This window comes from Heptranchias perlo, chromosome 21 (assembly GCF_035084215.1).
Source record: "Heptranchias perlo isolate sHepPer1 chromosome 21, sHepPer1.hap1, whole genome shotgun sequence".
NCBI lineage: Eukaryota > Metazoa > Chordata > Chondrichthyes > Hexanchiformes > Hexanchidae > Heptranchias > Heptranchias perlo.
This window is the reverse complement of record NC_090345.1, coordinates 12,921,485-12,937,765: the sequence shown is the minus strand read 5'-3', so window position 1 is coordinate 12,937,765 and position 16,281 is coordinate 12,921,485. Positions and strand designations below refer to the sequence as shown.

The 16,281-nt window shown below is 39.3% G+C and overlaps 1 protein-coding gene across 1 annotated transcript; it reads left to right on the top strand.

Moving 5' to 3' along the window:
• The first annotated feature begins 585 nt into the window (after positions 1-585).
• Positions 586-15,479, top strand: smndc1 (survival motor neuron domain containing 1). Its single transcript, XM_068002109.1, has 6 exons — positions 586-719; positions 2,974-3,093; positions 11,704-11,846; positions 12,903-13,064; positions 13,197-13,350; positions 15,024-15,479. Exons 2-6 carry the CDS (start codon positions 2,974-2,976, stop codon positions 15,159-15,161), a joined length of 717 nt encoding a protein of 238 aa, XP_067858210.1. The 5' UTR covers positions 586-719; the 3' UTR covers positions 15,162-15,479.
• The last annotated feature ends 802 nt before the right edge of the window (positions 15,480-16,281 follow it).

Sequence of the window (16,281 nt, the reverse complement as noted above, 5' to 3'; positions counted from 1 at the left end):
GGATGTCAGGCTAACTGGCCTGTAGTTCCCTGTTTTCTCTCTCCCTCCCTTCTTGAATAGCGGGGTTACATTTGCTACCTTCCAATCCACTGGGACCGTTCTAGAATCTAGAGAATTTTGGAAGATCATAACCAATGCATCCACTATCTCTGCAGCCAACTCTTTTAGAACTCTCTTTGGTATTAGGAGCCCATACATTGCAAGGCAGTTTAAGCACTTGTTTACTTTTAAAGGTAAGACACATAAAAACGGATTATGTTCTTAAGCTCAAAAAAGGCAAACTTGTCAACTCGGGAGTTTGAGTCAATCATTTCGGATTGTAAAGTAATTTTGGTGCGGTAAATACTGGAACTTGGGAAAATCGCCCCCCGCCCGCCGTGTGTTTAAATGCATGTCAATCCGTGTAGCTCCTTCTGGTATTAAATGGCACTTGCCCTGCAACTGGCAGCTCCGGTTAGAATGAGGAGCTGTCACTCGGAATGATTGACAGGTCTGGGCATCGCGGGCAGAGCTCTGGGTTGTATGACGTCAAGGCGGTAACCCCCCCCCCACCCCCGACTTCTCGCGGGAGGTGGTGTCCGAGATTTGGAGCGGCGGCGGTGGCGGTGGCGCGGGGGGCTGTGGAGAAGCGGAAACAGGAGCGAGGGCGATTTAATCGTTGTCTGCTTCAGATCTTTTTTTAAAAAATAAAAGCCCGGGATTTTGAGTCGGTTTTAAATGTGAGTAAAAAAAAAAAAAATCCAAACGGGAGCCGAGCGACCGGCCGCAGCAGCCGGGGATCGGCCCACAAGCTAATGCTTTTAGTGCGTAACTAGGCCCGAGGCCTGGCGCCTGGGAGTCCGGGCTGTGCCCGTGGAGAGCAGTGAGGATTGGCAGTTTAGAGCTGAAATCTGCCCGCTGAGCTACTGAAAGGGAAACTAATCCTTTCCGAAAGTAATCTAGTTTATTGGGTGTGGCGATTACAGTTAACACAAGGGTTTTGGGACCCCCGCAGTTTAATGTGCGGGCACCAGTTGGGGCCTATGCTTGTGATGTGTGGGGTAGATTTACTCCGGACGCTTTGAAAGGAGGTCCGTTTAAATCTGAATCTTTGCAGCTTTACTCTGAACATCTGAAGGAAAAAAAAAACCCCGAAATAAATAAAAACAGAAAATGCTGGAAATACTCAGCAAGTCAGGCAGCATCTGTGGAGAAAGAAGCAGCTTTAACGTTTCAGGTCGCTGGCCTTTCGTGAACTGGAAGAAGTGAAAGATTTAACAGTTTTTAAGCAAGTACAGAGCCAGATAGGGTGGAGGGCAGACATGATTAAATGATTGTAAACAATTTTACAACACCAAGTTATAGTCCAGCAATTTTATTTTAACTTCACAAGCTTTCGGAGGCTTCCTCCTTCCTCAGGTAAATGTTCCAACACTGTTCCAATGAAGCTCAACGGAAGCTCGAGGAACAGCACCTCATCTTTCCATTAGGCACTTTACAACCTTCTGGACTCAACATTGATTTCAATAACTTCAGATCATAATCACTGTTCACATTTTTACGGACAGAGGAAGGAGGAAGCCTCCGAAAGCTTGTGAAGTTAAAATAAAATTGCTGGACTATAACTTGGTGTTGTAAAATTGTTTACAATTGTCAACCCCAGTCCATCACCGGCATCTCCACATCATGATTAAGAGACAAAAGGGATGATGTTCCAAGGCAAGGAGGGTGGTAATAGGACAAGTAAAGAAACAAAAGATGGGTCTAGTGGAGCTGTAAATGGCAACAGCAAATCCATTACGAGCACCTGCTGTCCGTAAAAATGTGAACAGTGATTATGATCTGAAGTTATTGAAATCAATGTTGAGTCCAGAAGGTTGTAAAGTGCCTAATGGAAAGATGAGGTGCTGTTCCTCGAGCTTCCGTTGAGCTTCATTGGAACAGTGTTGGAGGCCGAGGTCAGAGTGGGAGTGGGATGGAGAATTAAAATGGCACGGTCAGGGTCGCACTTGCAGACTGAGCGGAGGTGTTCATCAAAGCGATCACCCAATCTATAGTAAATAAATAAAATTTACAGATATAGGAACCTATGATGTGCTCTCACCAGTTAGTGTAAATATTACTTTGATGTTTTGCCTACGTAAGTCACTGCAGTTCAAAATGTAATTTGCGTAAAGTGATTTAACTATTTCTTGAGATGTGCAAAGGTTCTGTATAAATGCACCCGTTTCATGGATGGGGAGGAGGGAAAGAATTTCAACTGCCCATGGGTTCTTGATACATTGTATCAGTATAATATCCAGGAGGCATGTTTTTAAATTTTGACCATAACTGTGTCTTTTATAAAAAGAATCTTCAAATTTTCCTGTTTGTTCGACTTTTTATTTTTGAGTTGGGAGTCGGAATTGAATATCAGAATACCGGTGAGAATGTGGAACTCGCTACCACGTAGAGTGGTTGAGGTGAATAGCATAGATGTATTTAAGGGGAAGCTACATCAGGGAGAAAAGAATAGAAGGATATGTTGATAGAGTGAGATGAAATAAGAAGTGAGGAGGCTCGTATGGAGCATAAACACTGGCATAGACCAGTTGGGCCGAATGGCCTGTTTCTGTGCTGTAGTCTCGATGTAACACTTTCTAATGAATCCATTTACTGGTACATGTAACAGGTACTCAAAACTTTTATTACTAAATGTAATGATTCTATGGGGCCACCTGTCCACTGCCAAAATTGATAATGCACTTCTGAAATCACTCAAACTAGGTACAGAATGAAAAACAAACCTGTTGGAAGATGCTGTCGACTTGATATCATTTCCTAAGCAAATAAACAATGGTGGGTGGCATTTACAAATAATGCACATTCCTGTTGAGGAATTTAGGAGTGGTGTGTATATATACATAAAAAATGGAATTTTAAAAATTAGTGAGTATTGCTCTTCCTGCTTGGTAGGTTGGTATTTCTGCCTAACTGAATTGTTGTTTCCGGTAGATGTCAGATGAGCTGGCGAAGCAGCTGGCCAGTTATAAGGCACAACTTCAACAAGTAGAAGCTGCATTGTCTACTGATGCTGACAATGAAGATCTCCTTAAATTACAAAAGGATTTGCAGGTTGGTGTTCTATTTTTTTAATACATTTTCAAGTCAAAGATAAGGTTCCCCAACCCTCGCTTCCCCCCCCGCCCCCCCCAATTTCTTATTGAACAAATTTTATTTTTAATGAAGCAGTGGGATGTATCAATAAGGTGCTTAAAGTACAGCTATTTTTATCAATGAAAGCAAACTGCTGAATAATATCGATTGACCAGGATGATAGTGTGGGTCTAGGAACAATGTGTTTCCAATGTATCCAACAGAGAAAAATATATCAAATCACTTAATACCGGAAATATTCTGATTTTGCAACAACTTCATGCCACAAGTGGATGATTTTGCCTGTGGAAAATATAGTGATTTGTTGTCTTGCTCTTCCAATGTTGAACATAATATACACTGTGGGTAGCTGTTACTGACATTGTCTTAACTCAGTGTTTCACTGTCTTTTTACAACTAAAATATAAAAATTGTAAACTGCCTGCCCAAATTTCCTAATTGGAAGCACAGTTAATGTAGATCATTTGAGATTTAGAAGAATAATACATTTGACACATGATTCTATTGAGAAACAGTTGGAACTTGCAAAATAAAACTCATTATATCAAAGAGGATCACTTTCCCAAAGGCATTCACACACTGAGCAACATTCTTCTGCTGAAAGCAGTGATGGCCTCTACAATGGAAAAATGAAAATGAACAAAACTCTTAATTCACGAAGTGTCCAACATGATGTGATTTTTTTTTAACAAAAAAGTTTAATCAAATAGTGTTAGCACTTTGGTTGGAGTAAACAACATCAGGTCCTCATGTTTATGATCTTGATTTATGATGCCTTGATTCGAATACTGCATATTACTAAATTCAAAGTAAATAGTAGTTTAGATTGTATATAACTTGGAAATGTATGATGTGTGTGAATTCATCCATAAGTCTTGCTTCAAATTGTCTTAATGCAGAGCAGTATATATATATATATATCCATCTAATCAGACTTTTGGACAATTTAAAACCACTTTTTATACTGGTTCTGTGTTAGTTTGGATTCCAGGAGACTGACTACATTATTAAATCCAGTTCCCATATCAGAATAGCAGACTCATGACCAATTGAAAAACTGTGTTTACAAGCCTGCCTTGGGATCAGGGAAACAGATTTAGTGTAAACACTAGGAGCCAACTCATGGACACCAGCGTCCCACAATTTGAACTGAAATAGTCCGAGTATAGAAGCAGCTCAAGTCCACAAGGATTCTTCACTTAGCTCTAAGTGCAAACAGTGCACCATACTGTTCTGCAAATACATCAAGCAAGTCAGAGACTGGATTTGATGACTATTAGCAGAAATAAACTATTAAAGATAAAGTGTGGCAGGTGTTTTGAAACCTGAGGTACCAGAAAAGTAGTTTGGAGTCTGCATGACTTCCTTTCTCTGCTCGTGTTTTGGTATTGTCACCTTATACACTTTATGCACAAAATCCACTCAAGTTTTTAAGGATCATTATCATATTTTTAGGTTTGACTGTGTGCAACTGCCTGAAACTTATTAGCGTCTTCCCCTGCCTTCTGCCCTGTCAACTGTCAGATATTATATATTGTAATTGGCCCCCTTTTTAAAAGAAAACTTTTCCATACATGCAATGCTTTAATCTGGCTGTAAAAAGTAGAACTCAGCATTTCATTGTTGAGAAATTTGCACAACATGAACATGAAGTCTGTAGAAATTCCTTTTATATTTTTACACTTGTGTGACCATATTACTATGTTATTGAAATGGTAACTCCATTATTTCAATTTTAAACGTAACTTGTAGAGTCCTGTACCAATCTCCATGTTTAAAATTCATCTCGGGATGTGGGTGCCACTGGTATTTATTGCCCATCCCTAGTTTCCTTGAGAAGGTTGTGGTGGGCCGCCTTAATGAACTGTGGTTAGATTCAAATTCACTTGAGAGGGCAGTTAAGAGTCAACCACGCTGGTGTGGGACTGGGAGCCACATATAGACCAGACCAGGTAAGGACAGCAAGTTTCCTTCCCTAAAGGACATTTGTGAACCAGTTGGGTTTTTAACAACAATCTGGCAGCTTCATGCTTCACTTTTCTGATACCATATTTTTATTTCCAGATTTTCTTTTAACTGCATTCAAATTCTCAAACTGCCATGGTGGGATTAGAACTCGTGTCATCTGGTTTATTATTCCAGGCCTCTGGATTGCTAGTCCAGTAACACAACCGCTACACTATTGTACCCTATATTGCAGGAAGTAGATGAAATTTGAAATTCTCAGCAGAGATTGAAGGGTGGGGTGGTGGGGGAGAGAACAGATGGCATATCATCAATCTCAGGCACTAATTTGCAGTCAGTGTGCTGAAAGTGAATCAACTTGTTCTGAGTCACCCCATCTTTCCTATTGTGTTTGCAGCAAATGGATACAAGACTCCACAAAGTGGCACCTTAAGAGGAATTTAAAAAAAAAGTCATTCCTGTATTAAAAGGAGCAATTCATATATCAGTTCCCTAGGTTGCCTCATCTTAGGCACCTTACCATTCGGCTGTTTATGTGCATAATGAGACATGCAGATGTAATCTACAGTGACGATCTTGCCTTTTTTCTTACCCTGTGAGGATTAGGAATTTTCTTTCTGGGAAACCCCAAATGCGGACCCACATCCTACATTTCTGAGGCTCAGTAAATTAGATCATCAGTGTGCTCTGTCTCCCATTAGTTGGATAAACTCTTAAGTTTTGTTTATATTTGCTGCTGGAGTCATTGTGTCCCAAATTTCTGCAAGGATGTGCCAATTCCTCTCCCTCTCTTACCATCCATCCCCCTTTATTTTTTTTTAAAGTAGCATACTCTAGATATTACTGTATAATCGATCTATGATTCTATGAAACATCAGGCCTGTTGCAATCAGTCATAACCCAAGCTACCATGATATCACATTCAGGGGAAATCAGACTGTAGTACTTCTATATTTTACATCTTTTTTTCACAGTTGATACACGCCATGTTTGATTTCAGGTGGAAATGGACACTGCATCTTGTTCTGAGTAAGTATTAATCCTTGTCACCAGTTGCACATGGATTTAAATACATATAATTGGCTAAAATAGTTAACAGGATTTTATTTCCCACTAAAACATTGGTTACACTCTTGATTTCTAGTCTACTTTCAAACTCCAATTAATTAAGATTCATTTCTTAGGCATACCACAGAAAATTTAAGTCTGCATGTAGTTGGAGATATCTATTAATTACAAATGTACCTGTATCTTATTAGCACCTGTTCCCAGTAGCACATGGTTTCATTTTCCCTGGGTATTTTGTTTCCGAGTTATAGGAACAGGTGGCCATTACAATGTCAGAGTGACAGTGCTTTGAAAATAGAAATATTCACATACAGTGATACATTGGGTAGAAGCCAGCAAAACTTAGTTTACATTGAGCTGAGTGAGGAATCCTTACCAGACTTCAATTGATTTGGATCCATTTTCCAACCCTATATTTTTAAGCAAGGCACTTTCTAAATGGTGCTAATGTAGACTAGTCCCATACTAGCTGCTGAAGGTGCAGCTTCTGTTACAAAGTGTTGTACTTCATTGTCACCTTTTATTTGTTACAATTCTTAGTATCAAAAGATTTGTGAAGCTACAAATGAAAACAACATTCTGATTTGTCATGTACTGTGGGTATCTAATGTAAGAAAATATAGTCGTCATGTTATGGTAAGTAACTAGTGTCGTATCCAAATTTAGAAGCATCTGTGGAGAGAACAGACAAGTTAACATTTTGTGTGAAGGTCTGCATGTTAACTTGTCTGTTCTCCCCACCGATGCTGCCTGTTGATTTGTTTCCAGCATTTTCTATTTTTGTTTGATTTCCAGCATCTGCAGTTTTTTGCTCTTTGTCCAACTTCAGAAGCCCCAATTTCATGTCATGCTTTAATGTAGTCTCTTTCCTACCACAAGATGGTGCTCTGCAAAAATCAAGAAATGCAGCCCTTCCTGAAGCTAGTGTAGTAATTAGGAAATCCTTCATAGGTACAGCATGGTAGAGGCATGGAATGGGACAGCTTTTGTGCTAAATATAGATCCCAGTTTAGCTGTACTGGTAAACCAGGACCTATATTTAGTACAGGCCTTTGAGGGAAGTGCCCAACAAGATTTACATAGCTATATATTGACTATATTATTGTTAATTAAAACTCGGTGTCTAAAATCATCCTTCCATTTATGATCATCTTGGTACTGCCACATATATACACAGATACACTAGGAATAAAGATCCATCTTTTAACCCTTGGATTTACTATTAATCAGACAAACTAAAGAAAGAAAAAGAAAGGCTTGCATTTATATAGCGTCTTTCATGACCTCACGATGTCCCAAGGCACTTTACAGCCCAATGAAGTACTTTTGAAGTGTAGTCACTGTTGTAATGTAGGAAACTAATAGAGACAATTGACTTGCTTTACCTTCCTGCTTATCCGGTGCCTCTGATTTCTCTTTCCCAGCCTCTGGTTTTCATTTATGCTATGCTGCTATTGTGTTTGCCCCATTTCAGAGCATAGGGCAGGTTGGGGTAGCTCTGTCTCCCTGTAGAAAATATTTCTTGATGTGGTTCTGTTTTATAGAGGACAGTGGGGGGTTTCATGGGTGATTTGGGGAGGGGGTGAAGTGGCTTGTTGGACAGTTGTCTCTAGCATTCCCATGTCTGTTAATATGTTATTAATGTTCACACCGTGTAGACACTTACTGTCAAGCCCTGTTGATGTCCTGATCTTAAAGGAGAAAATGAATACAAGAACAAATATTTCTGCACTTCCCCACCCCATTTGGAGATTATTTTTAAGTGTCCTGTTTTCCTCCACAACTCCGCCTCCATTTCCCTTTGGAAACTTGCCATTCCAGGTCTTCAACTCACCGGGGAGCTAATATCGGCCATGACATTAGCCAACAAGTGACTCCAGCAGTTCCCTGGTAAGCTTGAACACTGAAATGGCTGGCTGTTAGGAGCTTGCAGAAGAGGAGCAAAATTTCTCTTTTTTTAAAACAAAAAAATTCGTCTTTTTTTAAAGTATAGTTGGGATATGTGCATTCTTTTTGTCCTCTCTAAGGTGACACTTCCTTTAAATTGTTTTCTCCCTTTAACCAACCTGGATCACATTTAGCCTTTCAATGTCACTTTGAAAATTGCTGCTAACAAGGGTGAGGGTCAAATAAATCTATTTTTCCTTTACTCTCCAATCCCTTGGGCAAAGTAGGACCAGGAGCTTCCCCACAACATCAACATAAACCACAATCCACCTCCGCTTGTCATGTTCTTTAGTTTCTCAAAAAAAAATACACTGGTTCTTATCACTTTAAAAATCTAAAGTTATACTCAAATCCTTTAAATAAAAATGTAAAACACAGGTAGAGTGTCTTAGAACTTACAATGAGCATTTACAACATAGGTAGATAATATAGGTAACGATACATTTTCAAGCGTAGCTACACATGCAGTACCTCTTGGAGAGAATAACATATTCAGGCGTTAAAACAGAAGTGAGAGAGAAAACATAATAAGCTTAAAGTGTTCAAGAGTATAGCAGCGGGGACCCTCCCCCAAATGGCAGCAGATCACTTGGCTGTGGATTCCTATTGAGCATATGTTGGGGAGGGGGCATAGAAACTTAACAAACAGCAAATGCATGGGGAAGGGCAGTTAATGGATGAGTGGTTTGAGAGATTGTTGACTATATAACCGGATAGATGAAGGTATATGTACTTTTGAGGTCATATTTCTCCCAGCTTATTTTTCAAGTGAACTTCCTAATTCTGTATGTTTGAAATTGACTGATTTAAGTTTTCTGCCCCCCCCCCCAATATAGAATGTTACTTATTTAGGCGTCACTTTCAAAGTCCCTCCACGGCCTTGCCACTCCCAACCTCTACCACATCCTTCTGTTCTGTGTTGCAGTGGTCCAGTGTTCCTATCCTGGCCTTTCTTCCATCTGCGATCCCTCTGCTTCAACTTCAGCCGTAAAACCTTCAGTCTTTTCAGCTCCCACATTGGAACATTCTCCCCAAACCCTTCTACCTTGCTACCTCTCTGCTCTTTCAAAAGTCTCCTTAAAACTCACCTCTTTGATCTCGCTTATTGGTCACTAACCCTAACCATGCTCCCAACGCCAGTTGGTCTCTGGCTATTTTTTAAACCTCTGTCAAGTGATTTGTGACTGTTTATTATAACAGTGCAAATTATTGATTGTGAAGGAGTTCATCTTCCCAGATCTGTGACTCGGCCCTCAAATATTTACACCATTAATGAGATTAAAGATTGTAATCTTAACAGTAATAATTTCTGTTTTATGTCTGTTTTAGAAATATAGCATTGTTGTGGCTTTTTGTAAGCTCACCATCAGCTGGCATTCCCTCTCTCCCCTTTCTCCAAGCACTGTCTCTTTAGCTTGATGATGTATTGGATATTGGTGCAAATGAGGCATAATGGCTATATTTACCTTTGGAAGTGTACCTGTACCTGTGCTTGTGGTACAATGTTCCTCTAATGTACCTGCTTGTTATGAATTGCAGTATATTGTACTAGCTGCAAATCTTTGCTTAGAGGGGGCATGAGTAACAGCTAGAAATTAAAAGCATCTCTCATTAAATCGGTCTAAATCTTGTCTTCGCTTAACATCAATAAATAGATTTTCAAAATGCCTGGTCCTTTCTAAGTAAAGATGAAGGCCATCTTGTGTGATGTAATAGCGAGTACTGTGGTCCATCAACATTACATATTGCTTCATACTGGTATTCAGTTGTGGTATAAATCCAGAGTTGGGCCACTGATTTTCTCCTCCAGGCAGTCTCATCTGGCTTTGCTCCATTGCCAGGTCAACCCCAGACTCTGGAGTTGGACTACAGCTTTAGCATCTGTGCAAAGCAAAACAGCTTTGCCGCACTGGTAGTTATAGTGTAAATGCAGCCTAGAAGAACCCTGAGTACATTAGTTACTGATTGTAGTCTGGTGAATGTAGACTGTGTAAAATTTTATCCAAAATGTTGGCAGCAGGCTGGAGAAGGCTATATCTTGTGTTGTCTATCATCTTTACTACAACAACTCGCATTTATAATAGCATCTTTAACGTAGTAAAACATCCCAAGGCGCTTCACAGGAGTATCATCAGACATAATTTGACACCGAGCCACAGAGAGATATTAGGACAGGTCACCAAAACATTGGTCAAAGAGGTAAGTTTTAAGGAGCGACTTAAAGGAGGATAGAGGCGGGTAGGTTTAGGAAGGGAATTCCAGAGCGTAGGACCTAGGCAGCTAAAGGCACGGCCACCGATGGTAGAGTGATGGAAATCAGGGATGTGCAAGAGGCCAAAATTGAAGGTGCGTTGTAAGGCTGGAGGAGGTCACAGAGATAGTGAGGGGCAAAGCCATGGAGGGATTTGAACACAAGGATGAGAACTTTAAAATCAAGATGTTACTGGCCCGGGAGCCGTTGTAGGTCAGCGAGCACGGTGGTGATGAGACTTGGTGCAACTTAGGATACAGGAATGAGAGTTTTGAATGAACTCAAGATAACGGAGGGTGGAAAGTGGGAGGCCGGCCAGGAGAGCATTGAAATAGTCGAGTCTGGAGGTAACAAAGGCATAGGTAGGGACATGATAAAGTGAAACATCAGCAGAACTAGTCTGAGGAGAGAAATATCCAGTTTTGTGTCTTCTGTTCGTGGGTTGAACTGGCCAAAACTTGTAAAGTAACTGGTGCTGAATGGTTTCCAGTAGGATAGCATTCCACCTGGTTCTAGGCAGAGATGGAGAGTGCTGAGAAGGACTTTTGATTGGATTGGGAGTGTCCATTTATATATTGTGAATCATAACAGTCTGAGACAAGAACAGCAATCCTGGATGTAATTTGTTATCTAAATGTATTGTGGGGGGAAAAAAGTCCCAGACAAGGCAATCTGAGGCTAAATTATTGCATTTTCTGAGGTACATATCACACCTGCTTAACATGAAAAGCAATTTTGAGATCTGGGTAAACCAATCATCAATTTTAAATGCCTAAACAGGTCCCATACCAATACCATTCGCATTTATTGTAAAATACAATGGGATTTAGAGTCTTTAGAACAGGACTTCAGTATTTTGGTCTCCATGGTCTAATTGCAGCAATGGTGTCAGTTGAATTCTTTCTTTGGTAAAAGTCCTAAATAAGAAATCCTATTTTCTGAGAAAGTTCTATTAGAATATTTTTTTAAATTGTCCGTGGTGTGGTGATTTGGAAACTGAATTTTATGCTCAAACACTGTTGACCGTTGCTCGTTAACCCTTTAATTTGCACTGTCGCCAATGGCAGAGAGACATAGGTCAGTGTTGTTGGCATACAAGTCAAAGTTTCTGGTTTTAATCTTTGTATCAAGTTGAATATTGAGGGAGAGATAAGGTTTCGTTAGTTTGGGGGCGGTGAAAATAGTTTGCAGCTTAACTGCATCTTTACCTTTCCTAATTTGAATGAAATGTTGACTAAAATAGCTTGGTGCTAAAACTAGATCCAATCATGTAAGATACGATTTAATACTTTCAAAAAGGCAGTACTAAGTCCTATATTTACTTGCATGTCTTACAGGAAGTTATAGAGCTGACCAAGGACCTGCTATCAAATCAGCCTTCTGTTGCTGCAGCCAATGCTGACAGCTCAGCAAATTCTGTGCTCAGTCACACATGGAAGACTGGTGACAAGTGTATGGCCACTTGGAATGAGGATGGACAGTAAGTGTAGAACTCTCTAACAATACATCAATAGAACAGTAGAAAATGGTAAGAGATTCTTCAAGATTTATTCTGGAATTTGTCACTTGGCTCAATCACATTTAACCTGTAATAATAGTTAAGATAGAGGAATTTTTTTTATCCTGAAGGTAATTGTACCACAAGCTTGCTACAGGTGCTTATCAATCAAACCTGTTATTTACACGTCGTGACCTTAATGCTAGTTTCTTTGGTTTGAGAGAACCCAAGACCAGTAAATTTAGCAGCATTGGTAGTCATGTGTCATGTCTGATGACTGATAGGTAGGTGATTTTACTGATTGTGCCCACGGAAGTCAGAAATAATGATGACTTAAAAAGGCCAATGCAAGTTTGACATCTCCTCCCAAAGATTTTACTATCAAAAGCAGCCACCAAGTCATTGCTTGCTCTTACAGCTGCTTTTTGTTGATCCATGAAACATTGTGGTCCTTGGAGATATCTGATAGCCTATGTATACCTGAAAAAGGAGCTGCTTGTGCAGACTTTTCAAGATGCCTTTGGTGGAAACTTACAAGAAAGAGTTTCATGTATGGATCACTGGACATCTATATATTCTCATTCCAGCCTGTTCTGTCAGATAAGCAACATTAGCACTTCACCTGCTACAAGCTATCTGGTGCCCTATATATGCTAATCTCAAACTCCATCACTGTGGCTTTATTGTTTTATTTGTCCTGATAATAAAAATCCTGTAGCAGCAAAATTATATTGATAAACATTAATTATATTAATGTTTAATAAATGGATGGAGCCAAACATATTTTGCATAAAATAGATTTTGCTAAACTGGCAGAAATATTATCAAAATCTAAAATGGATCAGTGTTCACAAACATCTGTTAACCAAAACTGCAAGACTTTCAATTTATCAATAAATTATTACATCTGATTTGTGAAACATAATTTGTAACAAATTAGTTTGATTTTTTTTTAATGTTGTAGAAGTTGATTAGATGCTTGTAGGGCCTGATTGTCAAACCTCTACTCACCTGCTTACAGCCCTAACTTCCTTGCAGATTGTATGAAGCGGAGATTGAAGAGATTGACCAGGAGAATGGTACGGCTGCCATCACCTTTGCTGGATACGGTAATGCTGATGTGCTTCCCTTGGCCAACCTGAAACCTGTTGAAGAAGGAAATGAGTCGGAAGAACTGGGTGGCGACAAACCCAAATCAAAGTGAGTGCGGTCAGCTAATATATTTACGCATTTTTTTAAAAGCTGAAACCCAAATCTTATTTCTAATGTGTGAGAAACAAAATGTTGTTATACCATTTAGTGATTTTTTTTTTGTGTGTGGGTTGTTTACAGGAAAGAAATGGTCGCCCAACAGAGGGAGTACAAGAAGAAGAAAGCATTGAAAAAGGCCCAGAGAATGAAGGAGCTTGAACAGGAGCGAGAGGAACAAAAAGTAAAATGGCAGCAGTTTAACAACAGAGCCTATTCCAAGAACAAAAAAGGACAGGTGTGTATTATGTAGTTAAACAGCTTTCAGTTATGGTTCTGAATGTCCTATCTTTTCGTGCCAATATTCCTTGCAGCAGGGGCCATTGGATAGCAGTTGGGTGCAGGAACCTTAGATTTTATTTTTCCGTAGCCCAATAACACTGGGCCCAACTGTTACATCTCACCTGTTGCCTGGCTTTAGATCAGCTAAGACCATGGATTGAACCCGGGATCTGTATGCCCTGGTACTAAGCCACATGGTGCATTTACCTATTATGCCATTTTTGGTGACTTCCCTTTAAAATAAACACTCCGAATACGAGTTTTTTATTTATATGCTTCCTTTGGTTTTCTGGCCTGCTCTGATCTGCAATTTCCCATTTTTGTTTGTTTCTAATTTGATATCCTATAATGTTTCCCATTGGCTGCTGTTGTCTGATGTAGCAAATTATTTGTGCTTTACCATGTCCATGTGAACTTTAAAAAGACTGGCAGTGAAATAAAGTAACTTGTCACAATTATGCGACCTCTTCACCCCATGGAATATATTTTTAGAAGTTCTTGAGTTACCTGTAGTGAAACATTGGGACTGAATCTACTTGTAGCTGTCGCTATCCTCGGCAATATTTCAACTGCCGTTTAGATAAAAGGAAGTTCATATTGGGAGGAGGTGGTACGAGAAAGTAGTCTCAGTGCTGAGAACGTTTTGAATTTTGTTCATTTCTCTTCCTCACTAGCTTCTCTAAAACTTGCGATTTTGAGTTGTAGACTCACTGAGCACGTAGCGAATGTCATCTCCTTTCACTGTGTGACACTCCACCTTTTTTGTTCTACCTGCTTATCAGGATTTGGACCTGGCCAGAATTCATACTTAAATTTCCCAGTTAACCACAGCAGTAAGCACTATCTCTGTCAAGTGCTGAAAGGGAATCTGCACCTGAATTCCCCAAATATTGTTGTGTTTAGCTGCAAGGCTGATGTTGCAAATGCCAGCACTGAAGTATTGGTAATTACAGTGTCCGTTTTGTACTCTGAAATGCAGATTTGACTTAAATTTTTATCCCATTCTTACCTGTGAAGGAGCATTTTACCACTAAATGGTGGGTTTTCATGACATATTCACCATAAGCAAAATTGTGCACAGGACATCTCACCACTTCGTGATGCAATAAGTTGCTGCTCAGTCATGCAGCATTACCATGGCCAAAAACCACAAGTAAAAATTTCAAGTTGTCACATCTTTGTTTTTGATTTCGAACACCACTTATTCTTTCAGCTGAGTCAATAGTTAAGTGTCTGTCTTGTTCTCTTGAATGCCCACACACGGGGACTGCAATGAGTTTCAAGACAGGTTTATTCTGTTTTTGGATACTTTTATTTTGCCAGGCTTTTATGATCAAACCCTGTGATTTAAAAGGCTGTAACATTTGGTCTTATTTCACCACTTGTTAAGAGTGAGAACATAACTGCGCATGTTTGTAACGTACATGCTACGTGCTATTTAGTCTGCTATTATATGCTGTTGTTTTGGAGATGAGAATTGTGTTAACAGGATTAAATAGTCAAATAGAAATGGTCAAAAGATGTGTTTCTGGTGGATGATAAATCTGTCATTTTAATTGCCAATATAATGTGCCTTTTTAAGCCGTTTGGAGCCACTATGTATTGATTCATCTTTTTTTTTTAAAAAAGGTAAAGAAAAGCATTTTTGCTTCACCAGAGAGTGTGACTGGAAAAGTTGGAGTTGGCACATGTGGAATAGCAGACAGACCGATGACTCAGTACCAAGACACATCCAAATACAATGTGCGGCACCTTATGCCACAGTAACTAGCACCTGTATAAAGTATTTCCAAGATAACGTATTTCTTCCAATTTTCTTTTGTCATATTACATTAGTGCACTTTTAATAGTTTTTTTGGCAAGTTCATTTGGTGTATCAGCACAAAGTTGTAGCTGTGTGATACCAGGTATATGTGAGAGTTGATTAATGTGTATAGTTACCATCCATTATTGAGGAAGGTGGAGGATTTGATAAATCGATCTTCCTATTTGAGGAAGAGTGTAATTTTTACAAATTGAACAGTGTTTTTTTGTTTTGTATGTATAATTGGGCAATTTTAACAAATAAAAAAAAATGTAAAATCACTGATGTGGCATTTTTGATTTTAAAATAAATTTTGAAAGAATGAGTGGGATGAGATGTTAACCAATATCATACTGTGCTGTGAAAGGTTAGTTTGTGTTTGCAGTGTCTCATGCCAAGTTTTCACTCTAAGCTGAACAGTGGCTTTGGGAAAAGAACAATTGGAGGGAGAGTCATGCCATCCTGCAGTACTCCTAAGGGGATGATATGAGAGGGCTGGATGAAATTGTCTGCCACTTGGATGGTTGTGGACACTAGAGGGGAAGGCTCCCACCCTAAAGAACAACTATAACTAATGCAACATTCTGTATTTTCTGAAGTATTTTATTCAGAGAAACTTGGGTGAAGGGTCTAGACCCATAATTCAAGAAAATAGTAGGGAAAAAAATAAATCAATAGTTTGATGATGCCAACCTTGATGCTTAAAAGCCTGAAGATTATAGAAGGGAGAAGACTTAAAGGGAGGTAGAATTTTAGTTTTAGGATTATGTGGCTGTTGATTTTAAATTTCCCCCATTACTACTGAGAGCAGGACACTCCAAATTTGCCAATTCTAATGTGAACATTTTCACTTCAGAAAATCTGCATTATTTTATGTCCAGGGAAAGAATTTGATCTTCAAACTTTATTTGGACTTAAGGAGGATTGAGAGAAGAGAGCAGAAAACCTGCTTTCTGTATATAATAAAGAATAGTCAACATAGATTTCAGAAGGGAAAGTCACACTTGATCAACCTTATTAAATTTTTTGACGAAGTAACAGAAGACATGGATAATGTAGATGATGTAATATATTTGGATTTTC